Raw genomic sequence first — 13,085 nt, 5'->3', positions numbered from 1 at the left:
AATTCAGATGCTTGGCAACTGATTCGTATTTATGACCGTTGCCGTGTCCCACGGTCATCACCTTTTGTGACCTTCTCACAAGCAAAGTGAATGGGGGAAGCCAGATTCACTTAACAAGCGGGTTACTAACTTATCAACTGCAGTGATTCACTTAACAACTGTCGCAAGAAAGGACGTAAAATGGGACAAAACTCAATAAATGTCTCACTTTACAAAAGAACTTTTCGGCTCAATTGTGGACACAAGTCGAGGACTACCTGTACTTCCGAATGGGTCCTGCAATGCTATAGTTGGAGCAACTGTCTTCCTCCACATAGGACTGTTTCTTACATTTTCTTTCTGCTTAACTGAGAAGGGCCCAAGTAAGTTTCAACGCAAGACCCTCGCATTCTCAACTGGCCCACTTCTGTGCCTGAACCATTAGAGGGGCTTTCAGCTCAAGAGAAATCTTCTCTGTCTTGTGGAAAGACCTCTATGTACTTTTAAAATACAAAAACAAAAAACAAAAAAAACAAGTACTGCTAACTGGCCTGATGAAAGACTGCAGTCTTTCAGACCAAATAAGCTCAAATGTTATTTCTCAGTATTCTTGTTACAATGAGTCAAGAATATTTTATTCTTTTCAAGCAGTTAATTTTTAAGCCAGAAGATAATTACTACTGTCTACCTAGCTAATAAATAAGTGCAAATGAACTGATACCAAGGCTCAGAGATAATTGGTATCTGTGGGAATCTTTTCTGATAACATTTATCATACTCATTAGTTTAATTTGGGCTATTCCTGAATACAGTACTTTGAAATTAGATAATAACTGTGGGCAGATTTCTAGAAACATAAGAAAAACACGAAGCTAAAATGTACACATAAAACGTAGAGTTTGCCAAAACGTGCATACTTGTATGGTTCATATTACTCCTGATAAGCTATGACTAGGAGAGATAGGAAGAAAACACATTTTGTCATAAAATTTCAACAGCGTAAGCTATTTTATTAAATTCCATTTGTGTGACTAATCCAAAGCAGTTGTTTAATTCTTCAAGTTGTGCTAAAGGAATCCATAATTCAAAAGGCATGAAGATTATTTTAGAGCAAGATGGAAAAACATTTTGAATCAGTTTATAACATTTTTAAGTAGTAATATTTAATAGTAATTTTAGGGAGGAAAAATTCAAATTTGTAGTGAGCAAAGAAACATTTTTTGTTGAAGGGCAAATCAATTACCAGATCTACTTTGCAGCAAATTCTGCCAAATGGATGAGAATGCCAAATGTTTGCTGTCACTTCCGGTTCAGAAAGGACATCCATAGTTGCTTAGCAGATAAAGTCATTTACTTTATTTAAAGCTTGTTTATGAACATGTCCCATTTGCTCCTAACTCTTCCACTTTGTTTCCCATTTTCCCAAGGGAAAATTTCTTGCAAGATAATACTTGTAGAAAATATAGGAGAATGTAGGTGTATTCAAACACAAGTTTTGAGAACCTTGCATAAAGTCCTAATGTAATCAAGCATCTGAATTCAATTTTACTCAGGCCTTATAGAATACATTTTGTGTCACTGTAATTATAAACTGTTTAATAGCAATTGACTAAAATATAAAAGAACAATTCTGCAAGTTTAGAAAAAAGACTTTAATGCTATATAACTAAAGGAACTGGGTTGTCACTTAATTATTGTACCATGTTTATATAGATTTAGGACATAAATTTATATTAATATAATTAGTATTATAAATTACATTATGTTCATATAAACTGTTATTTTCTACGCCACCCATCCTATCTAAGCAATTCTAAATATTGATGACATGTACTATCAAAACCTCTGAGTTATTAAGACAGTTGCATTGAATCCTAGTTCATTCCTATGCTAGTACCTGGAACCTATGGACTGAAAACTCAACAGTACATCTGATACAGATCTTTCCTATCACTCATGACTGTCACAAAGAAAAGAAATGGTTCATCAAAGCAGCAATTATCTTGGCTTGGCATGATCCCCAGTTCTGTTTGGACAGGAAGCCTTCAGCCTTGGATGGAGCAACGCAAGCAAGATTACACTAAAGGAGCTTGCTTAGTTTGGTATGGTGGTGGAGACTGAGGATATTATACCCCTAAACACTGGCTCTGAGGCACAAAACTGACTTCCCCGTTAATGCGAGACAGTGATGGTAGGTACGTTTATCCTAGTTATTTGAGGGGGAAAATGATTTTGGTGGAAAGGAGAAACACTTGCAATTTCTATAAATCACAGCATATAATGTCTGACTTCAGCAGCTGTTCAGATTGATATGCAATTGGGCATTCTTTGGCATACACAATTTAGAATGCCTGTCCCCTACTCCATTTTCAGCATATCCCCACTCCATTTTTACTTTGCTCCTAGTTGACCCTCTGCTGGCATACTTAATAAAGGCTGCAGAATTACTTCAAATAATAATCCTGTCTAACCCTATTTAACACTCCCAGCAAACAATTAATTGAAGGCACTCAGTTATGTGCAATTCCCCAAAGCACTACTTTTTTTTTTCACTTTCTCAAATTGCAGTATCCAATTGAACAATGCAATTTAAATCTAAGTTCATGATAGTTTTAAAAGCGTCTTGAAATTGAGTAGGAAATGGAGGAAAAATGGAAATCTTCAATCAGCCTGCACATCTTTCTATATAAAACTTTGAATGTGAGCCAGAAACTAATTAAAAATAAAACAGAAAAAGAGCAGAAAAGTTATTTGGAGAGTAAAACCAAAGAATTATTTATTTAAAGTTAACATTTAAAGGAGTAACAGCGATAATTTGAATGGCATTGTTTTTATTTATCATAATGGCTTAAGGGAAGACATTACAAATTCAGCTCAATGAATTTATAAATCCTGCCTTCATTACTGTAAAATCTGTAGTGCAATACAATTGGGTGCATTTTCTTGATGTTTTATTCGTAATACAGCATAAATCTTCCTTAAAGCTAAGGGATGGAGAAATAGATGTCATTTAAAAAAGTTCATTTCCTGAATTTTCTTCTTAAAAGGAAAATTAGAACGTATTTTTATTTTCTAGAGCTTGAAAGATAGTCAAGGAAAAGATTTTATTACATTTCCAGGGATTAAATTCAGTTAAAAAATATCTAGGAAGTTAAAGGTCATAAATTATGTTTGAAGTAGCACAGGAATTGAATTGTGCCTGATGGACAGAACCCTCAATAATTTTTAATAGACTTGGTATAATTTAGAAGTTGACATATATCCAGATTATCACTGTACAAGCCTGTCTTATTCATCTGTTTTATTATATATTGCTAAAGCAAATGCATAATCAATCAAAAGCAAAAAATAAACTAAGTGTATATAAAAGCTACAAATATCCCTAGATTAGATTTTTCAGTTGTGTCTACTACAGAGTAGTGTACAAATATTAAACCTTATATCCAAGTGAAACGTCAAAGATCACTGATTTTACTTATATGCTATTCACAAGATCAAATAACATATGTTTTGAATCATATCTGTTTTACAGAATGAATCTTCTAATTTCTTTCTGCCTCATCATATCAAAATAGGAGGTACAGACTGAGCCACTAGAATATAAACTTGAGAGCAAACCCCACTCCTTACTAGCACTGATGATGTTACCTAGTTTGGGTAACGAAACATCTGCAAGAAAACAACCAAGCTCAGAGAGCACCAAGAACCCCTCAGTATAGGCCAATGGTGGCGAATCTATGGCACGGGTGCCAGAGGTGGCACTCGGAGCCCTCTCTGTGGGAACACGTGCCGTTGCCGCAGCCTTGCCTCCCCCCGTGACCCCCTCCTCTCCAGCAGCCCCCCTGAGAGTCGCCCCCAAGCGTGGCCCACACAGAGCAGCACAGGTAGCGTAGACAAGACTCTGCACTCACACCCCATCATGCAGTTGATGCTGCAGGGCGTGGGCAGAGTGTGTGGCCGCCATAGAGCTGATGGGCTGCCTGGGCGATCTGCCCTAGAGGCGGTGAGTGGTCCTGTGGGCAGGCGGGACAGGGAATGGTGGGGCAGAGCAGGGGCGGGGCAGGGGGATGGAGCAGGGGTGGGACCAGTTTTGGGGCATTCAGTCTCTAAAAGGTTCGCCATCACTGGTATAGGCTGTGTCTTTAGCACCCACAAATTAACAGATATATTTGCAAATTAAGGGCTGTATTATTTTTTTTTAAAGTTACCCCTTTTAGCATTAAAGCAACAACAGATTTTTGAAGAATTGCTTTGCTTTTTTTCCTTTTGTGTTTTATGCACTCTTATCTATAGTTTTTCTGGTTGAGATCTCTCTCTCTCTCTCTCTCTCTCTCTCTGCGTGTATCTTTTTATTATCTGAAATCAGAGATTAGACTATGCAAGGGGAAAAAACTAAAAGAATTATTGAACAGCTATTGAGCAGCAATGCCTTAAACTATCATATAAAATAGACTAGATTATCTTGTTTCTGGATTGTTATTAACCCAGCTGCAAAATAGTTTCACAAACAATATTTATGTACTGCTTATTTTGTTTACTACAATGTACTGTATATGTCAATCAATTCAACAAGGCTCCAAATGACTTACCCTCCCAAAAGTAACATTAAAATAAAAACAATAACAAACAATAACAAAATGAAACAATGCTATAAGGCACGGGTGTCAAATTCACCGTGTCGCAATGTATCGCAACTTTTTTTGCATTGCCAGAGCTGGGGTGGGCGTGGCCTCTGTATGATGCAAACGGCCCGTGGGCCCGGAGTTTGACACCCCTGCTATAAGGAATAGTCTCAGCATTCAACTCTAGAACAGTCTGAATGAAGCTGCTATAAAAATACATTTCAGTTTAAACCAAACTTAACAGCTACTTCCACACCCTACACTCAAGAAAATTATATACCAAAATCATCAGCAACATTTGAGATTTAATATTATATAGTGGTCTATATGAAAAATGCAGTATTTTAAAATGGGTAGAAACTGAAGAATGCTGACCCCACAATTAGTTCAAGAAATCTTTAACTTTCCAGTTCTAAAATCAAATCAAACCTAAATAAGACTCTTTCATACAAACATAAGCTTCCTTTTGAAGCAAGTATTTATATCTGCTTTTCCTTCCTTATTACATCAGTGTAAAATGTTAATACAGTACCGGATGGGGGTGGTTTAACAACACCAAAATTATTTAAGTGGGCAACTAATCAACAATTCACTTCTTTATAGAGAACCAAAAATGTGCTAAAGGACCAGATAGGGATTACTTGTTTTTAGCATTCCAAACAACGTCATATGTATTTTAACAGAAGGAATATTTTAATTACTAACAGAATATATCTCAACATTTGGCACCAAGAAAGAACTTTAGCACTTACTGTAATACAGTTTTCTGCTCAAGATTGAAAACATAGTGCAAAGTAACTGAGTAATATACATGTACTTCAGTGAGATTCCAACCTCCAAGACATGGCCTATGTCATGTTGAACAAATATGATATGTGCTGTATAACTAATACTGGACTAAACCTCAGAAGTCTACATAAGATGTAGCAGCCTTAGCAATAAAAGCAAAATGTTAGGGCAATGTCTATCAAAGAATGACAGTGATTTGCACCAAGTTGATTAGAACTTTTGAACAGTTATGCATTTACTATTAAAATGGGAGAAACTGTTAATTGGGAAGGTATAATTAATTATCTCTAAGACTGCAATACAAGCCATAACACCATCAGATTCAAGATCACTTGACTAAGGAAATTGGTCACTTTCGCGCACTTCAGAAAACCAAAAAAATTAAAACTTTGCTATAGCAGCAAACATTCTTGCAAAGGAGAAATATTTTTTGCAACAATAGATAAAGATTCTTCTCACCAGTTAGTCTAAAAATTAACTATTTTATGAGCCAAACAATACAAGAATAACTATAATAATGCATTGTGTTAAAATTTTTCCAACATACAGTCTTTGGAGAATATACAATCTTTTCTAATATTCTTTGCAATCAGAAAAGAAATAAAATTGCTTTTTACTTATGACATTTTGATACTGGGTTAGTTCAGAACCCTTCTCAAAGAACGGAACATTTGATGGTAGAGGCAAACTAAACCAGCCACAATTCTTTGCCATGGCAACCCAAAGACACAATATTTAAAACACAGGTTAAGATTGCTAATTACCCTTTCTCAGTTTGCCTAGCAGAGGACCCCTTGTCAATGACAACACACAGAACAGAGGATCAAGCAGGATAACTTCTATATGAAGCTTCAGTCCAGAGCAAATCATTCAGTATTCGAGAAGGTATATAACGGCTAGCATATCTAGCCAGCAGAGCAATAAAAGCATTCATTTAATTATTCTCCTTGTGACTGCACATTCAACTAATATCTCTCAATAAACAAGCAGTATATTAAAATATGTCAGGAAGAGCTTTAAGTTTCCCTGCAATATGCATTTTCAGCAAACCAATATAGTACTTTTATTATATAGCACATTTAATTTTGGCTTCTAATTAAAAGTTCATCAACATATTCATCATAGTTTAGGGCGTGGTTCCTGCTCTATGGAACAGCCTGTTCCTGAGATCTGAAGGACTGGGTAACCCTCTCAGCCTTCCAGAAGGTTGTTATGATCCAGTTGTCAGGATGTCAGGAGAGACCAATGTACACATTTGTTTTTTAAAATTGCTACATGGTACCTCAGGTGATTATTTTTAACTCTGGTGTTTTCTTTTCTTTTGTTCTGTAAATTGTTTGCCACCTACAGTTATGCATTTAAGTTGGTGGGTGATATAAATGTTCTAAAAAAAATTAGATACATTCTCCAGATAGGTTTAAGTGTGTATTCAGGTTTAAGTGTGTATTCAGATTTAAGGACATATATTACAGCATATATCACATATCAATTTAACTATTCTAGCGTTAAACAACTGAGAAATATAGTCTAATAATGACTGAAATGTTTAAAAATCTTATAGATTGGCTCATCTAACAACCAGTTTGCTGTACCATAAGCTAGGATAATACTCTATCACTACTCACTGCATTTCTCTATGAAATTTAGACTTGCTACCACTTAAGTAGAATATTGTAAAGAAGCTTAGGGCCATCTGATAATGCAGGGAAATACACAGCAGTGATTGTAATATGCCACTATAGAAAGTTGTAGATTTAGCAGTCCTGCTGCATACTGTAGGCTGCTTGATGATCTCTTTCAACAATCTGTCTAGTCAAAAAAATGACCAAATATTAATTTCCCTATATACAGCATTCAGAGAAGCACCAATAATGTAATCCCTACTTTCCATTGCAACTTACCAAGTTTTTCCACGAGTTTCAGCATGACGCCACCAATATGTATTTCCCCTGTGACCCTCAGTGTTACATCTCTGTTCAAGTCTGTGACATGCACATTCAACTCCCACGTTCCATCAGCATAGCAGCCATCTGGCATCCGTATACCGTCCAGAGCCGTCATCGCTCCTTCCTACTGAAAGCAGAGGAAATGGCATTCATTTCATTAGTTAAGCTGAAGTCTCGCACTCACAGCTCATGAGCAGCTCCCCTGCCTCCCCATTCAAGCAAAGAAAATCAAAAATCACACGCAGTGAAGAAAGTAAAGAAAGAGCAAGAAAAAGGAAATAGCCGAGGAAGGGAAACAAAGTCCCTAAAATCAGCTGTAAAGAAGTAACAAAACTGAGGAAGTTCCCAACTCAGTTCAATTTACTTAGGAAGGCAGTAAGGGGAGGGTGGACCCAGCCTGCAGATTTCTAGCTGCCCAGCAAGGGCTTTGTAAACCTAAAGGGAATAAAAACTGAGCCTTACTTAGCTTCAGTTTGCAGGTATGTTTAAACCAAGTTTCCCTTCTTCAGGATCTTATTTGTCCCTACAATATTAACGTGACAAGTCCCTTTGACCCCGAAGTTCAGGATTCATATTCCCTTTAAGATCCAACTACTCAAGAAAATGTGAATAATTCACCGAAGCAAACACATCCTTTCGGCCATAAATAACCTCCATGATCTCCTAGGACTCATCCTACAAAACATAGATATATTCATTGTGGTAGACAGATTGCATAAACATCTTAAAGCACCACATGAGCACAAATAAGGGACTCCACACAGAGAAGAACATTTTGCCAGCTCCTTTTTCCAAGGCGCAAGAGATAGCATTTATTCAGATTATACAGGGCTGAAGGTAGGCAAAAAGGAGAAAAGAGCAATGGATGTCCCAATCCAAAAATAATGCTCCCAGAGGAGGCTGTGCCCGTTGGATCTAGGATCCCATGAAATCATCTGGACAAAAAAAAAAAGGCTAACTTCTCAGGTAAGCAAAAGAAAAGGAGGCCTGGAAAAAAAAAAGAGTGGGAAGAACGGAGAGTGAGAAGAGACCGAAAACAGCCAGGCTGAAAGCGCGGCGAGCGTTCTTTGCAGGGGAGAAAGGCAAGCAAAGTCACCTCAAGAGGGACTAGGACCCTGAAGAGGGCACAAATCCTCCAAACTACATCCCTCCCCCATCCACCACCCTCGCCACCCGCACACGGTTCCCCCGAGGACCCCACTGGGGCGCAGATGTCCCGGCGTCCACCGACCGAGCAAGGATGACGTGGAAGCAGAGGCGAAACGAAGGAGCCCCGCTCTCCTTTGCCGCGCGAGGGGGAAAGCCGCCCCCGCCTGACCCCCCCCCGCGTCCTCACCTCCCTTCAAGGGGCTCCCCGGCCTCGGTTCTGCCTGTGCGCGCGCGCGCCTGCGTTACGGTCCCCCCCGGCGGCGCTGCGAGCGTGACAGAGAAACCCCCGCCGCCGCCGCCGCTGCCCTCTGCCTGCCTCGCCCGATGCTTCGCTTCTCTTCCCCGCCCTGCGGACGTAGCCAGGACGGGAGCCGCCGCCCCCCTAAGCCTTCTCCGCCCGCCGGGGGCGCCGCCTGAGGGGATGGCGACAGAGGGAGGGAGGGAGGGGGGGGAAAGAGGAGGGAGAGGGAGGCCTGGGGGACGAAGGAGAGGGAGGCGCTGCCCTTTTATGGAAGCCAGGACGGAGGAGCAGCCAGGACGGAGGAGCAGCGGGGCAAGGGGCCAACATCCGGGACTCCCCCGCCAGCGGACGCGCGGGAAAGCGAAGAGGGGGAGGAGGGGTGGCTGGGAAGGGGGAGGAAGGGGAGGCGGAGGGGAGGAGGAGCGCGGAAAGCGCGGGAAGGGGGCGGTGGGGGGGCTGACCCCCCAAGGAGAGGAGAGTCTACGGGTGTCTCCCTCCTTGGAAACGGGAGAAGAACGGACATGGCGCGCTCCGTCACTTAGCCGTCCAAACTCCCCAACGGTGCGCTCTCTCTCTGCTGTGGGTTTCCTTTCCCAACCACTTTGCCTCTTGCGTTGGGCCACAACTCCGCGTCTGCCCAGAACACTTTCCCCCCCCCCCGCCCCGGCGCATTATGGAGAGTGGGATCCGGCATAAGACGGTGGATGCTTGCCAGACTCAATTAGGCGTTGGGCAGCGGAGCACCGGACTCGGAAGATGGGCCAGGAAGTGCCGGGATTGTCACCCGCGATTGCCGCTTCTGAAAAAATCCGTCCTTGGGAAAGTCAAGGATTGGGGGGGGGGGGGGACTGCCAAGAGCCAGGAGGTTATTCTTAATCCCTAGAGCTGGCTTTACGCTCGTTTTGGCTATACCTACTCGAGAGGCAACAGATGTTTGTTTTAATTAGGACTTGCTTTCAGTCCTAGATAAATCGCTTGTGTTATTGTATAATGCAGAGTCACCTTGTGCGAGATGGGCATATAAATTTAAATAAACCAACAAACTTAACCAAATGATCAGAGAACAAACAACTAGTCAAGCCAGGGGTTCTCATACATTGCTCTGCAAAGTAAAATGATATAGGAATTTGTCTAGCTCTTCTTACAACCAGCCTGTCTTCCATAGAAGACCTGTATATTGGGTGGGTTAGGAGGAGGGCTGAGAAAATATCTACAGAGCCCTCACATCCTGGACATAAACTGTTTCAACTTCTCCCCCTGGGACGCTGCTATAGGGTACATTGAGAGCTTCTGCACCAGAGATAAATTGCTTGTGTGTCTAATCACGCTCAGCCAAATAAAATATTCTATTCCTGCATAATATTAGTAATTTTTCTGGGATTATAGATAGGCTTCATAGACTTATTTTTAATCACTATGTTAATGTAAGAGTTTTGCAAAGGTAGGCTTGTGCAGGCAAAAACTAGGATTGAAACCCAGAGTGAATAGATATTTTTTTTAAAAAAATGTGACCTTCCTCAATTGCTCTCCACCTCGAAATAGCATGATCCACAATTTGAGAACCTTGCACTGCACTGAGCTATTAAAAAAAGGTTAACATTAACTAAGTTTAGCATTGTTGCTGGCTATGTTGGCAACAGATCTTGGAATGGATTTTTTTAACTGGCCTGCTCAAGCATGTTTTGCCAACACTGTTAGGCTTGGCACAGTTGCGAAGTGTTTGGAAATCCAATGGGGGGCACAGAGAGCAAAAGATCCCAAATGAACAGCAGGAGCAATTACTCTTTGGACCCGGAGCCTTTTCTGAGGGGTCTGAAGTAGGAGTGGAATTGTCTCTACCAGTACAAGAAGTGCACAGAGGCTACAGTAGCTGTGAAGTTACAACTCTGTGTTTGCTATGAAATGTGTAGCAAGGGAATAACAACTTCTTCCACTTGACTGTGATCCTGCAAGTCAGGATCAGAGTCTTGGATCAGCAGGGTCAGTGACTGGAATGAGTGTCAACCTCCATGGCAAGATGTGATACTGGTTTTAGTTAAGGCACGTATCAGAAATAGAACGGCGTAAAGAAACAATATAAGAGACAGTTGTAGCAGTTAGATTTTATAGTGTGCTGACTCTGCTTATCTGAGTGGGCTGCCCAGTCCTGCTTGCCTCAGTGGTGCAAGTAAAGAGTGCTGTTGATTTTGTAGGAAGAGGGTTAACAATGTGTGTAATTGAGATAGGTGGTTTTGAGCAAAACTATTTTCCCTTCATGAGATTTCTTCTTGAATGCTTTCAAGGCGTTTATACACTGTTGTCCTAATGTAGTTTGTTCTGTTTTGGCTTGGCATGTTTTTTGAGCCCAGCCATTGATATGTGCAAACCATGGTTTAACATTGTTGAAGATAATACAGGTTAGCGGAAGGCACATACAATGGTTTTATATTAAAGACTTAACTCTTAAAGTTTAACAAGGACAGAGAGATGATGATCCTCTTCCCTTTACAACTCATTTGATTCCCATGTTTAAAATAAAAAGTAAAAATTGGTAGAAATAAATAATTAAAATCACACACAACATAAACAGTATAATTATCAATGATCTAATTCCGGTATGACCATAACTTAACAACGAATATGAAGTATTACAACTGATATGCTCTCCCATACAATGTAAGAGGAGGCTGATTTTAGGAACAGAAAAGTAGCATCTGATGTGTTATTTGTTGCTTATTGGCAACATAATTTGAAGAGTTGTAGTCAGCTGCCTTGACCTTCTGGTCCACAGGATATAAGCTATGAACATGGCCAACTATGAGTCAGTAAATAATGATTAAACAAACTTAATCTAATGTGCATCCCAGTGGAAATAACCTAATGACAGAGAACCATATTCTGTTTTGTGCATGTTTAGTTTTTGTGTGGAAAGAGATATTCAAATATTGTGATTCAACTTATATCCTAGATCAGTGATGGCGAACCTTTTAGAGACCAAGTGTCCAAAAACCGCTGCCCATCCCCGCTCTGCCTCCTGCCCTGCCTGCTCCGCCCCCTGCACCGCCCACCAGCAGGGCCACGCACCGCCTCCATGGCCTGCCGCAGATCACCCAGGCAGCCCTGCAGCGCCATGGCAGCCATGCCCTCCACCTACACCCCGCAGCATCATCTGCATGCTATGGAGCATGAGGGCAGAGTCTTGTCCCTGCTGCCCGCCTATGTCCTTGGCTGCACTGGTCCGTGCAGGGTGTGCCTGGGGGCAACTCTCTTCCAGAGGGGCTGCTGGTGAGGGGGGTGTGGGGGGAAGACGGGGCTGGGACGACAGCACGTGTGCCCATAGAGGGCTCCGAGTGCTGCCTCTGGCACACGTGCCATAGGTTTGCCACCACTGTCCTAGATTCCCCCTATATCACTTCATCCTTCCCACAACTTCATCCCATTTTAATTTTACCGGTGCATCTTTACTGACTTTGCAGTAAATTCCATGGATTTATCTAAGTGGTAATGTTGGTGGAACTTTTACAGCTGTCCAATGAAAGCTTCTAACAGACATATTCTATTAACAGATTTTTATAATAACAACAACAATAACAACAGAGTTGAAAGGGACTTTGGAGGTCTTCTAGTGCAACCCCCTGCTCAGGCAGGAAACTCTATACCATTTCAGACAAATGGCTGTCCAATGTCTTAAAAACTTCCAGTGTTGGAGCATTCATAGCTTCTGGAGGCAGGTTGTTCCACTGATTAATTGTTCTAACTGTCAGGAAATTTCTCCTTAGTTCTAGGTTGCTTCTTTCTTTGATTAGTTTCTATCCATTGCTTCTTGTCCTGCCTTCAGATGCTTTGGAGAATAGCTTGACTCCCTCTTCTTTGTGGCAACCCCTGAAATATTGGAACACTGCTATCATGTCACCCCTCGTCTTTCTCTTCATTAGACTAGACATACCCAATTCCAGCAACTGTTCTTTATATGTTTTAGCCTCCAGTCCCCTGATCATCTTTATTGCTCTTCTCTGTACTCCTTCTAGAGTCTCAACATCTTTTTTACATCGTGGTGACCAAAATTGGATGCAGTATTCCAAGTGTGGCCTTACCAAGGCATTGTAAAGTATTAATACTTCACGTGATCTTGATTCTATCCCTCGTTAATGCAGCCTAGCAATGTGTTGGCTTTTTTGGCAGCTGCAGCACACTGCTGGCTCATAATATTTAAGTGATTGTCCACTAGGACTCCAAGATCCCTCTCACAGTTACTACTATTGAGCAAAGTACCACCTATACCGGGGGCGTAAATTGCCTGCCTGCGGGCCAGATGCATCATGCCAAAACTGCACCCAGCCCACTGCCGGCAATGGGAAAAAAGTTGCAATACGACACGTC

At 41.2% G+C, this 13,085-nt stretch overlaps 1 protein-coding gene across 1 annotated transcript in view; it reads right to left on the bottom strand.

The window, feature by feature from the left end:
• The window catches only part of FERMT2 (fermitin family member 2), a 76,342-nt gene extending 67,637 nt beyond the window's left edge, over positions 1–8,705 (bottom strand). Inside the window, exons 1-2 of the mRNA XM_015817773.1 lie at positions 8,673–8,705; positions 7,292–7,460 (exon numbers count right to left, since the gene is read on the bottom strand). Coding sequence (XP_015673259.1) covers positions 7,292–7,451 — 160 coding nt within the window. The 5' untranslated portion in view covers positions 7,452–7,460; positions 8,673–8,705. The remainder of the gene's footprint in view (positions 1–7,291; positions 7,461–8,672) is intronic.
• Positions 8,706–13,085: the final 4,380 nt, after the last annotated feature.

The sequence above is a fragment of the Protobothrops mucrosquamatus genome, unplaced genomic scaffold (assembly GCF_001527695.2).
Source record: "Protobothrops mucrosquamatus isolate PMUCROS unplaced genomic scaffold, P.Mucros_1.0 scaffold637, whole genome shotgun sequence".
In the NCBI taxonomy this organism is placed as follows: domain Eukaryota; kingdom Metazoa; phylum Chordata; class Lepidosauria; order Squamata; family Viperidae; genus Protobothrops; species Protobothrops mucrosquamatus.
This window is presented reverse-complemented; position numbering and strand designations above follow the sequence as displayed.